The 16,758-nt window shown below is 41.9% G+C and overlaps 1 protein-coding gene across 2 annotated transcripts in view; it reads left to right on the top strand.

Annotated features, from left to right (window-relative positions):
* necab2 (N-terminal EF-hand calcium binding protein 2) overlaps window positions 1-16,758 on the top strand; it is a 141,679-nt gene that overhangs the window by 32,778 nt on the left and 92,143 nt on the right. For both annotated transcript variants that reach the window (XM_037108593.1, XM_037108592.1), the window contains exons 3-5: window positions 8,671-8,779; window positions 13,281-13,306; window positions 13,612-13,709. In XM_037108593.1, the coding sequence (XP_036964488.1) occupies window positions 8,671-8,779; window positions 13,281-13,306; window positions 13,612-13,709 (233 nt within the window). The remainder of the gene's footprint in view (window positions 1-8,670; window positions 8,780-13,280; window positions 13,307-13,611; window positions 13,710-16,758) is intronic.

The following is a 16,758-nucleotide window of genomic DNA, read 5'->3' as shown; positions in this document are numbered from 1 at the left end:
TGTTTCAGTTATTGGTCTTTGCTAATGAAAATGAGTGAGGAGAGATTAAAGGTTTGATGAGAGATTTGTTAGTGTCGAAGAACCCAACCCTCATTTTGCCACGTTATCAGAGCTGATTGTGGTTGGTTTATTTAGTTTGTTAGCAGGTTGGTTGGTTGGGCGGCAGGTTGGTTGGCAGGTCTGTTAGTTGGTTGGATTTCTGGTTGGTTGGTTAGTTTGTTAGCAGGTCGGTTGGTTGGTTGGTTGGGCGGCAGGTTGGTTGGATTTTCGGTTGGTCGGTCGGTCTGTTTGGTGTAGATCTAGGCAACGGGACGGATCCAGGAATTATTTATCACTTATTTTGTGTTTCATGTATTTAATTATCCAAAATCGGATCCAAGTTAAAATACAGGTCCAGCTAATTCAAATATGTTTATTTGATATTGGATTAAGTCTTGAGTGAATAATAGCAGACCATCAGGCCTTGGCAGAGGTATGCATTGAGCGCCATTCCAGTTTTATTTTTGCATTTTTTTTTTCATTTACAGTAATTTACCAGAAATGTGTGCTTCCACATATTTGGCCCCAATTTTTATGATGTCAAATCATTGAAAACCTCAAAAGTTTGGTCAATTGTAACTGTTTATGGCAAAGAAACTCTACTTTTCTTTGTGTTTCCTCTGAGCTGGCACCCTCACTGTGACACTGACCTGGCCCCATTCAAGTGCTTTTCCATGTTGATTTGAGCACAGCCTTAGTGGAAAAGATGAATTTCACAGTCTACTTTATGGTAGTGCACAGGTTCAAAGCAATGTGATTTTAGTTAGTTGATTCAAGAAATATTTTTTAAGATACATTTTTTGAATAGTACCAGATCTGAATGTCAAATCAGATAATTGTCCATCAGAAGTGATTAATCAGGGCAGAGGCAGCTGCAGTCTGTTTTCTTTCACCGTGACTTTTAGTTGGTCGCTCTGCACATTTTTTTCCTTAAATCAGTCGGGTTAAAAACAAGCATCCACACCTTTGATGTTTACAAAGGTGAATCAAATCTTGAATCACTTTTGGATCACTTCACTGCTGACAGACAGCTTAAATAACTGGGTGCGTTGATGGCATTTTCACCACCTGTAATTTGCAACACTACAGATGGCACCGCAGCTGATTTCCATGATTGGCTAAACAAAGAGGGATTTAGCTGCTTGATTACCTTTTTGGTATTTTCTAAATGAAGATCGCTGATGAAAGTAGAAATGTGGAAATGCCATCCTGTTTATGACTCGGATAATGACACCCCAGTGGCATTATGAGGAAATAAAGCAGGGTTTCATTTATTCTACATAATGTGGAGGGAAGGTTTGTTTCTACCTTTGCCCAAACAACTTTAAATTAAGTGTTTTGTGAATTGTTAATTCAGAAATGTTTGAATTATTTAGAAAACACAGTCCTCTGTCATTATCTACTTTCAGAAGTCACATTTGTTCTTGCAGATTACATTGAACTCATCCTTATAAGCCAATCCCCTGCTACAAGCAGATCAGAAATGAGCGTGACACAGATTTGGATGAGTGTATTACATTGAAAGAAGCATGCTGGTTTACATTATACTGTCAGTAAAAGTGGATGAAAAAAAACAAAAGAAAAACAACTATTAAATCTTCAAAGAGGTTTGAGTCTGAGGGGACCTGTAGACAGCAAGTAAGTACAGAAGATGAAGACAGAGAGCCAGCAGCTGCTCTATCTAAACGCTCACACTGATGAGGTACATGGTACACTCTGTCCATGCAGGTCTGTGTGTGTGTGTGTGTGTGTGTGTGTGTGTGTGTGTGTGTGTGTGTGTGTGTGTGTGTTCTGTAATTTCCATAATTTAATCTTGCTATGCCATTAGGAGTACAGGACCTTGTATTAAGAGAACATGAAAAAGACCCAAACTACAGCACTGCAAACAGGAAATAGAATCAGCCGGTGGAGACATGGCACAGGTAATCAGAGCTGCGGTGGGCAGCGTCGGACGTCGGCAGGTCATTCAGTCCATTATACCGTGTGTCTTCCTTTTTCTCTGAGATTTTCTTGGAAATAAATGATGTGGGAACACAGCCAGTCAACCAGCTAGCAGGAAAGTAAGAAGAAGTAAGAAGTCACATTATTAGTGAGAACAAGATAAGAAGATTGATACAACTCTCGTGTCTCTAGTCTACAACAAGTATGGAGTGTCAACCAGCAGCTGGTTAGCTTAGCTGGTTAACTTAAAAGATAAGTTTGGCCGAAAATGTAGTCATTATCTTGTAAGGCCCATGACAATTGTCATGTGTCATGTGTTACTACCCACTTCCTATCTTTGTCTTTTTCCCACCTTTTCTCCTCAGTATGCCTGTGTTTTATTTTCTCATTAGCACTTGTGCAATTACGTCCATGTTTTTCCTTCACTCTTTGTTGGTTTGTCTGTGTTTCCTGTGTCTCTGATTAGTTCCCCATGGTTTGTCGTCTTTTTGTATTACTCTTCAGTTTTCTGGGATTACTTGCTGCCTTTTTGTTGTTTGCATTTTGGATTTTGTATTTCAAAAAGACATTACTTACAACTTTATTCATTTTCAAATCAATTTGGGATTGACTGAATTTTCATTTTTAAGTGCACCTGTCTTTCTGGGGCAAACTGCAAGCCTGTCTCTGTCTGAGGGCTAATGCCAACATTTTCTATTATAACACTGAAAATGTAAAAATGTTTGCTTGGACTGCCTCTTCATCTCCTCCCTGCTGTTTTAAAAGACGTTTCTGAGTGTTTGTCATTTCCCCCGCATTAAATTGACCATTTTGGATGGTAAAATAATGATCATTTCAGCAAATAGGTCAAATCTACAGTGTGTCAGCCGGAGGAGTCAGGATGCTCTTGGCTGTTGCATCACCTCCTCTGTTGCCAGCCTATGAGAGTGACTGTGAGGGTCGTGAGGGAGTTGCAGGGGTGAATTGGTGGCTGGAGGAGCAAAACTTCGATAAAAGGGAAGCAACCGAAATGTTTTATGACTGCCGTTCTGTAACTGACTGGTCGATTGCATGCAGAGAATTTCCCAAAGGAGACCATGCAAGTGGAACATTGCATTACGCTGTATATGTGTGAGAGGACACAGTGTGACAAAAAAAGGAACATATTGAAGTATTTGACAGTGAAGCCGGGGATTCCAGAAGCTGTAGTTTTTTTTTTATTAGACATGTGTAATTTGGAAATGGGGTTAACTAGCTCAGTTTTTTTGTTTTTTTTTTGCTTGACTGGTGCGTGTCTCTGCATTTACGTTGTGTTACTGGAGAATTCCTAAGTGGGTCTAACGGGGCTAGCTGGCTGCATGCAGAAAATTGGGTCACTGCTGAATTAAACACCAGTGCCTCTACTTTCAGTGCTGGTTCAGTGCTGCTGCGCCAGAGAAGGGCAGGTTAGAAATAGTCACCGCCACACAGTCTAAATAAACACTCGAGCACATGCGGACAGGAAGAGTGGGACCGGTGCTGTGAACATAAGAAGTGGCATTTCAGTAGTCCTCCGCAAACAAACATGCCTTCTGCCGAGGAAAGGTTATGCCAAGAGTCACAGAGAGAGAGACGCTTGTAAGGCGTTTTCTTACCCTGCGTCATCGTGCGCAGCCGTGGCACAATATGTGAGACTCAGCCTCTACTATCTCTAACAAGGAGCAGGAAGAGCGGAGGGATAAAAGTTATGGCGAGACTAATAGGGAGACAGGAAATAAAGGGAGGAGGAGAGGAGGTAGGAGTGTGGCTGGCCGTGGTTGTGGAGTTTCTGAAAGTTTTTTTTTAACAGTTTGTTAGGCTGTTTTGAAAACTGTGCGCAGCCTTTTCTCCTGAGTGGTCAAAACTCGAGTCAGAGGCAAAGAGCGTAGCTCTCGCTTTCTTTTTGCTGGATGTGTGTCAGCCATGCTGCTACTGCTGCTGCTGCTGCTGCACAAACCAGAAAAAAAAAAAACAAATGAAAAAAACAAGAAAATAGCTGCAAAAGAAAGAGAGAAAGACAGGGGCAATGACAAATGAATACATTAAAGAGAAATTCAGTAACATATGCTCACCTATTCCTGCAACTGAGGAGCAGCAAAGCAGAACAGACAAAGCAGACTTGAGAGTAGCACATTTGAATGCAGCCCTTTGTAAGGCTGCAGTCCTCCGGTCCCCGTGGGTTCCCCAGCGCTCTGCAGTGGCCCCATAGCTCAACCTGCTGCATCCAGTCAGACACACTCAAGGGCAAACACACTTCGAGGGCAAGGGAATAAATATTTGATATCAGCCTCTGCATCATGTGGTGAGACAGACAGCAAGGCATACTTAGAGAGAGTAGATGCAAGATGGAGTCAAAGCCCTGAGTAACTAGTCCCTGCTGCAGAGCCACCACTCCACCACACCAGTCAAACAGCAGACAGGGATGTTGGATCGGTTGTTTGTTGGACCAGTGTTTGCAGCGCTGGTTTGAACTAGACGCGGAATAGCAACACCTCACATCGTGTCACGGTCTTGCTGTATGTTCCAGCAGCCTTGTGACAGGGATTTCAGTTCAGGCAACTCAAACTACTGTACTTCATTATTGTTCGGAAAGGATTGGTTTTCAGGGTTAAATCTTCATAAAAACGTTACTGCTAGTGTTAGATGGGACCACCACAGCCTTAATCCTTTCTGTGCATCGAAAGAACAGTACACTGTGTGCCACATAACAGTCTAGGATGAATGTTAGTGATAGAGACAGAGGTACAGGAGAATACCTTTTTGTACAGATAAGGATTTCACGTGTGTGTTGTTTTTATACTTCTGTTTTAACCTGTAAAGTGTCTTTGAGTACCTGAAAAGCGCTATGTAAAATAACAGTATCATTATTATTATCATTATTATAAGTTCATTGGCCACATCAGACCAAATCTCCTCTGTAAAGAACAAGTGTTGTGTTTCTTCTCCTCTACATGTTTTGATAACTTAAGCAACTAGTTACTGAGACAAAGTCGTGTTTTTATTTACATGGATTTATTTTATTTGCAATTAGACAAGAATAAATCACTGATTCATATCAGAAAAATGCTGAATATTGGATCCAATAATCAATTGACCCGTAGTATATTTTATATACCTTAAATACATATATGTATAATACTAGTTTACTTTTATATACTTTTTATGGTAAGTACATTTATTGCCAGAAAATTATTTTTAGTACGTTGAATATCAGATGCTTTAAGAATTCAACTAAGTATGACTTTTGAGTACTTATATAACAGTCTGTCAGAGATTATGCATATTGTACTCTTTCAACACTGCTTTTCAGCCTTGTGTTACATTAGGTAAAGTGCGCACTATATATGCCAGAGCACTAGTGAGCACTTTTGATATGTTAATAATATAGCTGATAAAAGCTGGTTTGGACTCGAAATGCACTTGTATGCAGAAACTGTAGAGAGCATTCTACAGAGTTGCAAAGTTGTGGGGGCCACAAATCAGCATGAAAAGAGAAAGAAATGAAGACTTTATATTATCTATTTAACATAAGGTTGAGGGAAGGTTGCGCTGTTTTTAGTTGAAATTTGAAAATCACATTGAGGGAATGAAGCACCCTGAGGACACAGAACCAGGACAACATATAGAGTCGGTCGACTCGATTCCGGTCATTATGTACGACCAATTAGAGCGTGATTGATCATGTGTTCAGGAAGCAATTGATTGTTTACATGGGATTGGGTGGTGATGGTTAGCAGAGAGCACACTGGAAACAGTTTTGTGTTTTGTACTAAAGATCTATAATTCTAAACCTGTAAAATGCTGGTCTCATCTTGCCAACGATGCCAGTGTCCTGTAGCTTGTTCTACACGTTGGATACACAGTGCTTGTACATACTGTACATCTCTGCAAAACAGATTATTGGACTGTCAAAATGGTCGGTGAAATATTCTGTTTTGCTTTAGGGTTCATTGGTAACTGATTAAGTGTCATATGAAATCCACTTGCTATGAGGGATCAGCGTCCTCCCTCTACCCTGTCAGTCAGATACTGCCACAGTGTCAAACATCATCCTGGTCACACATCAGCATAGCACAAGCTTACATAACAAGAGCAGAAATCCATTATTGTTTTGTGAGCGAGCTGGTTATCAGTGCTTCCCAAAAAGCCTTGAGATTTTGAAACATAATCGGCATTGTGTGCTCACTAAAGTGCACGGACAGACAGACAGACAGACAGCAGGGATACAGCTGAGGGTTTGTAGACGGACAGCGTGTGCTGGATTGATTTCACAGCAGCTTGAGAAAGCACTGAAGGCAGGGATCACACTGAGCATGTGTGTGTGTGTGTGGGGGGGGGGGGGGGGGCATGGTAGAGCAAAGCAAACTGGAATTAAATGTCAAGACCTATTAAATATTCATCCTCATCACAATCAGAACTAAAGAAATCTGAACAAAAAAAGGGGCAACTAAGGACAAAAAAATCACATCGACAACACTAATGGCGTGTACTGAGCAGTGACCCCAGCCTTCCCTCTGACTCATACAGTACAAGGAGGAGGGGTTGGAAAGTTTTAGACAGGAGTTCAGGCAGGTACAGCAGAGATAAGACGAAAGCATGGATGACTGTCAGGGGCCTGTTTGACTCAGTGTGGCTCTCTTGGGGCTACCTGGCTTCACTGAGCCGAACGTTGGCCGTCCTGCATAACCGATATCACAAAGCTGGTTATCAACTGGCTCAGTCAGCTGAGTTTTCCAATCAAGCTCGAAGTGCGTTCATGTGAAAGACGTAGACACCAGAGGGAGAGAACGGGACCAAACAGTGGCGCCTGCAAGGAAATTGGGCTGGAACTGCAGCAAAAGCCAACGAGGATTGAATGAAATAAGTTGTTGATGTTGAAACACCAGAAATAATTTCACAATAACAAAAGAAATATGTCTTTAGTATTAGGCATGATGAACAAACGTCAATGAATATGCACTGTACATAAAAAAACAGTTTGTAATGCATGATTGTTTTTGCTGCCAGCGCAGAGAGGACAGGAGAGAGAAGGAAAGCATTTAATGTCTGAGGTCTATCTGACTGAGATGTGACCTTTATAATCATGGCAAATGTTTTACAGTTTGTTTTTTTCTATGAATTAAAAGACAACATGGGGTTTCATGTCAGTCACCCAGCTGGGAGTAAAAGAATCAGAATTAAGTAGTTTAACTCTCTCTCTCTCACTCACATCTATGCCTAGCAGCTAGTTTGGCACGGAAGAAATAATTAAGCAAAGATGCTCCGTTGTTGTTAGCAATGCTGACACGAACGTGTGCAAGCTGACCAATCAGAGGAGACTGGGTATTAGGGACGGCAGACCTCATAGAGACGGGAACTAAAACAGAGCGTTATTGTAATCTCTTGCCCAGGTCTGACTCAGTGTAGTGATCTGATTCGTCAGTAGTCAGTCGGTTGTTTGGCTTTCTTCTGAAGTTAACCTGAGAGCTGGTGGCTATCCTATCAGCTTCATGTTATCAGAACACCTGAGTTTAGCCCAGAGATAGCTGGCTAAGCAGGTGGCACAGTTTCCTGGTCAACACAAGAGAGGAACTGTTTTATTTTTGGTAAAAAACTATCTCCACCTGCTTATCAAAGATAAGCTCTGTCAGAAGGTACTCTTTCTGCATGAAGATTGACACTAGAGAGACTTCAAACAGTAAACATTAGATATAACACTGTGGCATATGGGCTTTTATTTAATAGTGGCCTACACTAAGAAGTGTCCAAATGACCTGTGATATGTTTTGAGTTCAAACTGGACCCAAAAGCAGACCCAGACACAGCTGGAGGGCGAAAAGTTTGAAGGTGAACAGAGGAGGTGAGTGGCAGAGGCAGACTGAGGCTAAGGGCCTTTCAGCTCAAGTGCAGTGGGCAGATGGAAAATGGCTGAGCTGGCACAGGTGGTGCCAGGCACAGGAGGTCCACATACGCAAAAACACACAAGGACTAAAGAGAAGTTGAGAGCATCGCCCCCCACTGAGAGGGCAGAACAATCTGGTGATGAGTGTGTGGAGATGCAGGGTGCTTATACTGCGAGCAGGTGAGGTGATTGAAGGAGAATTAGCCAGGTGCCAGGTGGTTGGAGGCATTTTAATGAAGGTAAGCATGTCAGATTTTACAACTACAGTAAACAGTTGCCAATAACAGGCAGCTTCACTGACGCCTGTAGCGAAACTCACCACACTCCCTGGAAAATGTGGAGTCAGGAAAAACTTTTTAAAGTTTGCGAACTGCTGTCCACAGCAAATTATCAGTTATTTGGGCCTTGTTGTTAATTCGGCAAACGTTAAACATGAGGATGTTTTTTTTTCCTTTGTGTAATAATCGATGTACATGATTTTTTTGCACATAGAAATGAGGGGAAGTGAGTGAACTGATGGATTTAGTGCCTTCCACTTCCACTACAGATCACTTATGACTGCTGCTGATATGAAATGTATCACAGGATGGAGCTGGTGCGCGGCTGCAGTAATAACCATCCGCTTTATGTTTCATCCCTTTTAAAAGCAGCAGGCAGGATCACACAGTGACGCAACGGTTCACCATAATAATACTGTCTGATATTGATTTCTTTTTCATGAACGAAATGTCAAGTTCTTTGATGGAACTCAGTCTTGTTGCGAGGATGATTTTTAACACAATGATGTGTGTGTGTGTGTATGTCTCCTGCAGATGATGGTAAGCTGTCTCTGGATGAGTTCCAGGCTTTCTTCTCTGATGGCACGCTGAACGAGGAAGAGCTGGAGAAGCTGTTTCACACCATCGACTCTGATAACACCAGGTCAGCACTACCACGCCACTACAGCCCGTGTAGCATGCGACACAGCTTTGTAGCCGCAGGAGATAAATCTGCATGTGGTTCCTTTTTGCGTGTGTGTGTGTGTGCACGTTCCAGCATGACTTTTGTTTTTTTCTGACACGTTGCCGCTCAATTATGAACAGGGGGAGAGGCACGAAGCTGTTCTGCTGCTGCATCGCGTCAATATCTCACTTTTACTTTTGTGTGTGTGTGTGTGTGTGTGTGTGTGTGTGTGTGCATGCTCAGGTAAACTGTAAGTAATCAATCCCTCAGCCACAAATGTCACATCCTCTCCTGAAGCTCTTTCTGAACCAAAGCCCCTTATGTTAAGTGGCACTTTTAACGGTGAAGAAGACAAACTGAAAAATGATCAAGGGAGAGGAGATGAAGAGATAAAGAGGGGGAAAATGAATGAAAGCAGGGTGAAAGGTGTTACCTGTTACCTCTCGCTCAGATCTCTGTTTGCATTATTCACCCCGACCCTCCACGACGTAAACCTCCCTGCTTCTCCTGCTCCCCGGGACGCTCCTGTGATTGACTTTCATCGAATCAATTGAGTGACCCTTAAAAATCAGCCAATCAGCTCATCCAGCCTTAATCAGGAGGAGTGTGCTGACACAGTGGGATGTGAGTGATCAAAAGAGCGGCTCTGTTAATTTACACGACCTCGGAAACCTGCGGGGCCTTGAAATAAAATGAAACCAAGCAGAACAAAAGCTGACCTTTATGGCTGTTGTAGAATTGAATAAGGGTTCAATATATAAATCCTCCAGCAGGCGCAGCCATTAGTGTGATTTTTTGTTTTTTTTTTCTTTTTCAAATCAGCGCAGCAAGTGAACCATGCCCACCGCCGCCTCCCCTCTGACGTCAGCCATCTTGCTTATTGGAGATGGTTGGGCCTTTATAAATCTTGCTCACTGCAGTTGATGAAGTCTGAAAAGTTTCAACTCATTAGAGTAAAGTAGACTTGGCAGCCGCGTCCCAGGCCTCGGCGCTATCATGTGACAGCAGATAAGGTTATTGATTGGTCCGAGTAATAGAAGAAATGACAGCGTAAGCGTTTCCTGTTGAAGAAGGAAGTTGATGGATGGCGGAGGAGGGAGGGAGCAGGCAGAGACGGAGCGCCGCCCTGCTTCCAGTCATTTGTCTCTCTGCCTCTGTCACTCGCTGGTTTCCTCCCATTTCAAGCGTTCTCCCTCCATCACCCTGTTTTCTGAGATGTCTGTCTGTTTTGTGGCAGGCTCTTCTTGTTTCCATCCTCCATCACTCTGCCCATCACCCCTATCGCTGCATCTGTCACTCAACCCTGTTTTCAGCCTCTTTCTTTCTTCACACCCATTTTTTCCACTCCTCACTGTCTGTTCGACTCCTTTGTCAATCAGAAATGGTTCTGGAGACGAGGCAGAACATGAAATCTCAGGTGACACTCCGATTCAAGTGATCGTTCGCACCTAAAAGATGATACTTTACCCAAATAAATGGACAAGCAAACCTGCAAAACTGACGTTCCTTCAATCAATTCAACAAAAAACATCATTTTATGAACATTTATTAGAGCAAAGAGCGACAAAGCATGCAGAATAGGCAGATACATATGAGAAATGAAACTACTTGTATTTCTCTTTTTGCAGTGGGAGTTTGTTCCATTTTTTCACCCAGTATGTAAAAAAAAAAAAAACATGCAAAAGTAAAAGTGTAACATTTAATAAGGTTGAACAAAATGTAACTCTCACCATAAAAAGGGTACTCCGCTGATTTAGTCTTGCACTCAATTCAAGTTTAAAAAGACTCATGGATCTGTGCAAGAGAGGCTGATTAGGGCCAAGCTTCCAAAATATCTGCTGTCAGATGCATGAAGCTCCGTGATTAAAACTGTGTGTAATCACAAAGACAGAAATATGCACATGCTTCTTTATGACAGATTTTATGAAGCCGTAAAAGTGCCTGAATGTGTTCAATAAATATCTTCATCATTGCCAAATTCAGTGCACCAGCACTACCCTCATTTCCTCTCCCACGATTATCCATAAAGGAGCGTAAAAACACCATTAAACATGTTGATACTGAGCTTTGACCAAGAAGAACAGATAAACAAGAAGCAAAATGCAGTTTAACTGACTGTTTCACCAAGAGGCTCTCAAACAACACCAGAACAGCTGTCATTTTGCATGACTGTTACACACAGCTGTGGCTATTTATAGCACCTGCACATGTACCTGTAAACCATCATCTCTGTTATATCTCAATCTTAATAATTCATCTGTAGAGCTTCACAAGGAGCTTCCCTTTTCAGGCTCAAACAAACAGATCATTAACAGGGGAGTCACGGTTCCAGTGTAAAAAATAAAGATAATGATAAATTGCTACAAGTCACTCCTAAAAGTCGGTTTATAAATGCTCTGATTGACATTTTACTGAATGCTGTTTAGACTGCAAAATGACACATCAGTGACATTTGTGTTTTACTCAGGTAATGATGTCACCTTACACCAATCAGCAGCACCGTTAAAAGTGAATTACATCGATCATCGTTTTAAATCAAATGCTCTGTTGGAAAACCGTGTGTCCTAGCAACATATGGAGGCTGAATGCTGAAGAACACGACAAAGAGCTCAATGTGCGGACCAGGGCAGCAAACGCCCCAGATCCCAATCTCATCAAGTGTCAGTGGGCCGTCCTGGAACAGGTCCAATCCACGGATGGCCCTCACTTGCAACCTTCAGGACCCAAAGGATCCACCAACACCACAGGACACCCCCAGAAGTCCTGTTTACATGCCGGGTCAGAGCCAAGCCCAGTCATCGGTGGTTCCTGCATTGATTGGAACTTGTCCCAGGTTGTCCAGCAGATACTCTGACTGGGATGTTGGAGGCCATTTCAACACCATGAGCCAAGTGCACTTGACCCATGTTTGGGTGGGTGGGCCGTGTTAAAGCATCATCAGCGAGGATGCCACAAGCCAAGTTTTCCTAGCAGAACACTTGATTGATTCAAGAAAATAATTGCTATTCACAACTCAGTGGTTTCAATGTTGTGCGCAGATTGTAGTATGTCTTACGTTCACCTCGTCTTCGACTTGTGTAAACTTTTCTGAAGCCTGCTTGAGAGAAGCACATTTCACTGCACATTCTTCCTTCATAAATGCCAGTTTATGTGTGGAAAAATGCTAAAGCATTGTTTTTGGGTGTACACAGTGTTTATACATCTGGCCCAAGGTCCTAAATTTCCCATAATACAGCACAAAAATCACACATTCATTCCATACAGTTTGTAGTTCGTGTAACACATTAAACTGAACTCGATGTGTACAATCTATGGAGTGCCCCTTTAATTTGCACAAAGCACTGATAATTCAATAACACAATGATTTGAAATTCCTTTAGCAGCATCGATGGAATTATCATTGCTTCTCCTTGGCCCACAGACAAGAATGAGATACTTTTGATGGGTTTGATGCAGCTGAGAGCCCCACTCGCATATATCACTATGTTTTACTCGTGAGAGAACAACATAATTACTGGTTGTGAAACGGCAGCATCTGCATCTACCATTGGGGCAGTAAACAATCAGTCACTATCATACTAGTCAACAAAATCTTTTTACAACATCACCAAACGCCGGAAGCATGGGAATACATTTAATGTCATGTAAAACTAGACTTTTGGTAGATACTTTAAAAGCCCATCTGTCACAGTGATGTATCTGGATTGATACTGGCAGAAACTGCTGCTTAATAAAAACATAAAACGGGCCATTATCAAATCAGGCTGTCTAACACGGCTCACCCAATCAAAACAGAGCCTTTGGATAATATTTAAAATATTGAAAGAGCAATGGAGGAGAGAATTCAAACCCTTAGTCACTGTGGGTTTTTTTGTTTTTTTTTAAAAAGGTCCTTTTCATGGACAGCATTTACTGAACAGTGATTTATAATTAGGATAAACAGATGGAGTCTTTCTGCCCGTCTCCTCCTCTGTCCCCGGTCCTCCCATCATCAGTTACATCTCACGTCCCTCTGTTGGCTGCTTCCTCTCCGTCCCTTTATTCTCTCGTTCGTGTTTGCCTTTCCCGCCGTTCCCAGCCTCTCCTCTCTCGTCCTCCGCTCTCCCTCGTGGTCAGTCAGCCGGGGAGAGTCTTCTCCCTGCCAGTAAAGAATTCGCTGCCAAATGAGTCTGCACACACCGAACTGGGCGTGAATGATGGCGCTGGATTGATACAGACTCCTGTCAAGGAGTCTTGTTAGAGTCTTCCCTGCATGCCAAACTTTCACTCTCTCTCTCATTGTGTATGTATGTGTGTATGTATGTGTGTGTGTGTTAGAGAGACAGAGAGAGAGAAAGAGAGCTAGAGAGACTGCATGCAAAAAGCCTTTCCTCAGTTTCTGACCCTGCTCCTCTATTTCCTTCCTTCCTTCCTTCCTACTTTCCTTCCTTCCTTTCCTCCCTCTCTCTCCATCTGCTGCTCCTCTGCTATGCTGTGATAGTAATGTTGACACTAAGGAACTCTGTGGTAAGTAGACTGCCCACACACACACACACACACACACACACACACACACACACACACACACACACACACACACACACACACACACACTTCCCTGCCATTGTCCTCATTTTCTCTCTTATCTATTATTAAAGTGCTTCTCAGTTGAAATGCAATTATTATTTTTCTTTTAAATATCTGATATTAATTTAGCAACCATGACTAACAGCTTGAAATTATTTTGTGACTGCAAAGATTTTCATAAATGTCATAATGTGCCAATGTGCCTGCGCTCGTGTGTGTGCGTGTGTGCGTGTGTGTGTGTACAGACTACTTTGCTAAGCACATGGGAGACTATGAAGGAGTTTTGGCCTCGTTGGAAACGCTCAACCTTTCCATCCTCAAAGCCATGGACTTCACCAAAAAGGTAAGATTGTCAAATTTACCGTGGTAATAAGTGACAGCAGTCAGGTAACGGTGAAGGCTGAAACACTTTGCAGAAATAACACAATTACAGACGAGTCATAAAGTCAGCGAACCGACTGAGCAGTGTTAGCAAACAGCAACGTCTATATAAAGTCCAAATTTGGTAACTACACTGTAATAGTTACTGCATCTTCTACTTATTTTTTAACAGGTTTTTCTACTATGACAGTGAATGGAGAGCAACATAAGTTATGTACTGTAAGCTGTGCTGGATCATTTACATAATATTATATATATATGTATATTATTGACATAGGTATTTTATATCACCATGATCATCAATGGCACATGACACCCCCAATACATACCATGTTATTTGTACAAACATGTTATATCACATTCACACAATATGTCTTTGACCTGACTTTCATATCGCTGCCAAGCCAGTGACCACAGTTAGAAACTGATTTTCAACATCAGTTAGTGTGTAACCACTGGGAATGTTCAAGGAGACCTCAGGAGAACTTCCAGCTGTCTTTGTTGAAGGTCCTATTTGTAAATGTGATTTTGGAATCTAAGTCTAAACCAGGTTTCCCAAGTCGTCAAAAACTGATACTTTGGGATTGTAGGAATTGGGAGGCTGCCATCCCAAACGTGATCTTTTTTTAGCCTAACCAATAGGTCTTTGTGCCTGAACCTGACAAGAACATAAGCACGTCATTGTCAATGAATTGAAAATTGAACATAAAGAAATGTAAAGTTTCAGCCCACCATGTCTGCAGTTTGCAGGAACACACACTGCCAACACAGCAAGTGTGTTTCATTGTCTATGTCTAATGATCTCTTACACACTATAACTGGGCCTGCTAATGAAACATCCCAGACCAAGATGCCATCTACCAAGAGACAGACCCATTTCTCAAAACACACTATTCCCCTATTTTCACACTTAATTCAGATTTGTTGAAATGTCGGTAAAACAGTATACACACAGTTCCCGTCATGTGTCATGCACAGTGGCACAGGCGTTCAAAAAAAATAACTCAAAAATGTTCACACGCTAATCAGAACCTCAGGATTAGATGTATGAATGAATGGGCCATGAATCCATTTTGGAACAAGGGATCCGCAAAGATCTGAGAGTAGAGGAAGACACTGGCGAGAAGGAAGAAGAGTACAAGGAGGATTTAACTATTTTTTCTCAGCACGCTGCACAGAAAAACCTCCTGGAGGCCACGGTGGACCTGTGGTGATGTGATTGTGGAATCTATCCAGAGTCTGATAAGACACACCAGGGCATTTTTCCCATGCTGGCAGGGCATGAGCAAACATAATGTGTAATGTTGTTGAGATGTTACGGCCTGACACAAGACAATGACAGCGCTGATGCTAAATAACTTGTAAGTTTACTGCATTTTGGAATAATGGAAATTTGATGATGCGTGGACTAAGGTCATGTCATGTCAGTGATATAATCCAAACCGGTTTTGGACCAAAACAGCTTATATTGTAGTATCTTATCCCCTAAAGTAATGTGAAACAGAAAGAGAGAGAATGGTTTGTCAAGTTCCTGTCAGAGCACTTGTGTTGGTGTGTGTGTGTGTGTGTGTGTGTGTGTGTGTGTGTGTGTGTGTGTTGCTGTCAGCTGGAGAACACTAATGTTTTATCCTAGTCGTTCCCCATGTGCTATATATAGCAGCTGGTCAGCAGCCATACCCCCCCTATCCATGCTCATGTCAGAGACTTGCTACAGTGTGTATGTGTGTGTGTGTGTGTACTTGTGTGTGTGTGGGCAACACTCTGACTGCTCTGTGTGTCTCTATATCTCTATCCACCAGCTCTGTCTTAATCTTTCTTTCTCAGCTGCAGGCCATTCAACAGCACACATACACACACACACACACACACACACACACACACCCTCCCTTTCACAAAACCTCAGGCTAGTTTCTCTCTAATGAGCAGCCATTGTTTAATCAATCAGTTGAGTGTCCCTCTTGTTCAATTGCTATATCTCTGGTGCTCTCTCTTTTTCTCACTCTCATTCACACTATCGTTTTCCCTGTAATACACATGCACACACATACGCATTCTCACACACACACATGTGTTCTCAGGGGCTGTGGTGTCCTGTTATTGTCTGTTGCCGGCAGTGTAGAAGAGTACCAACAGTGCTGTGGAGGGGATGAACCAGCTCAAAGAGTCAAATAGCCAAACTGAAGCACAGACAGTGCTGACAAGTCAAATATTGGTGTGTGAGTGTGTGTGTGCATGTGCGCGCGCGTGTGTGTGTGTTTCAGATTTCGTGGCTGCAGTAGATTTTACTGCAGAGGGAGGGAAAGAGATTGGTCTCCGAAGTATCTTTGTTTCAAACACATCAGATACATTATCACAGCTGCTGTAGTTCACTCAGGTATATCACATTTATTCACACGTTTTCATATACATATTTATATGCATGATGCATACTTTACTGTTTTATTCTGTTTACAAATAATTATTGTTATTACATACACATGTATTGTAATGCATGAACATTTAGCATTATATCAAGTTTTATCATGTTATATACTGTATATAAGTCTGCATACACTACGTATCCTTATTCAAGACTAAATATTGCATTTATACAGTATATCTTTCATATTCACACCATGACACTGTCCTGTGCAATTCCTGTTTTTTTTCCTGTGCAGTTTAAGACACACACAGATTTTCACTATGTTACTACACACTGTGTGTATTACATTTATGGATGCAATCATCCATCTCTTATCTGTGACAGGGTAATCTATCTTATATAGCCTTCATTATTTCTCTTTTATTTTTCTGTTTCTGTTTTTCTGATTTTTTTTTTTCTAGCATGTCTTGTATCGTTCAATCTATCAGGCATTTCATTTTTTTTTTTCTATCAAAAGCTTTGATAACGAAGCTGAATACTAAACACAAGGTGCCAAAAAAAACCCCAAAAAAATGACGACACACATGCTGCAGACACACATCACTCACTTCACTTCAAGTTAACGTAACTCCGGGGCACCGGTGATGCT

This window comes from Acanthopagrus latus, chromosome 8 (genome assembly GCF_904848185.1).
Source record: "Acanthopagrus latus isolate v.2019 chromosome 8, fAcaLat1.1, whole genome shotgun sequence".
Classification (NCBI taxonomy): Eukaryota; Metazoa; Chordata; class Actinopteri; order Spariformes; family Sparidae; genus Acanthopagrus; species Acanthopagrus latus.
The sequence above is the reverse complement of the archived record's forward strand: the minus strand, read 5'-3'. Positions and strand labels throughout refer to the sequence as shown.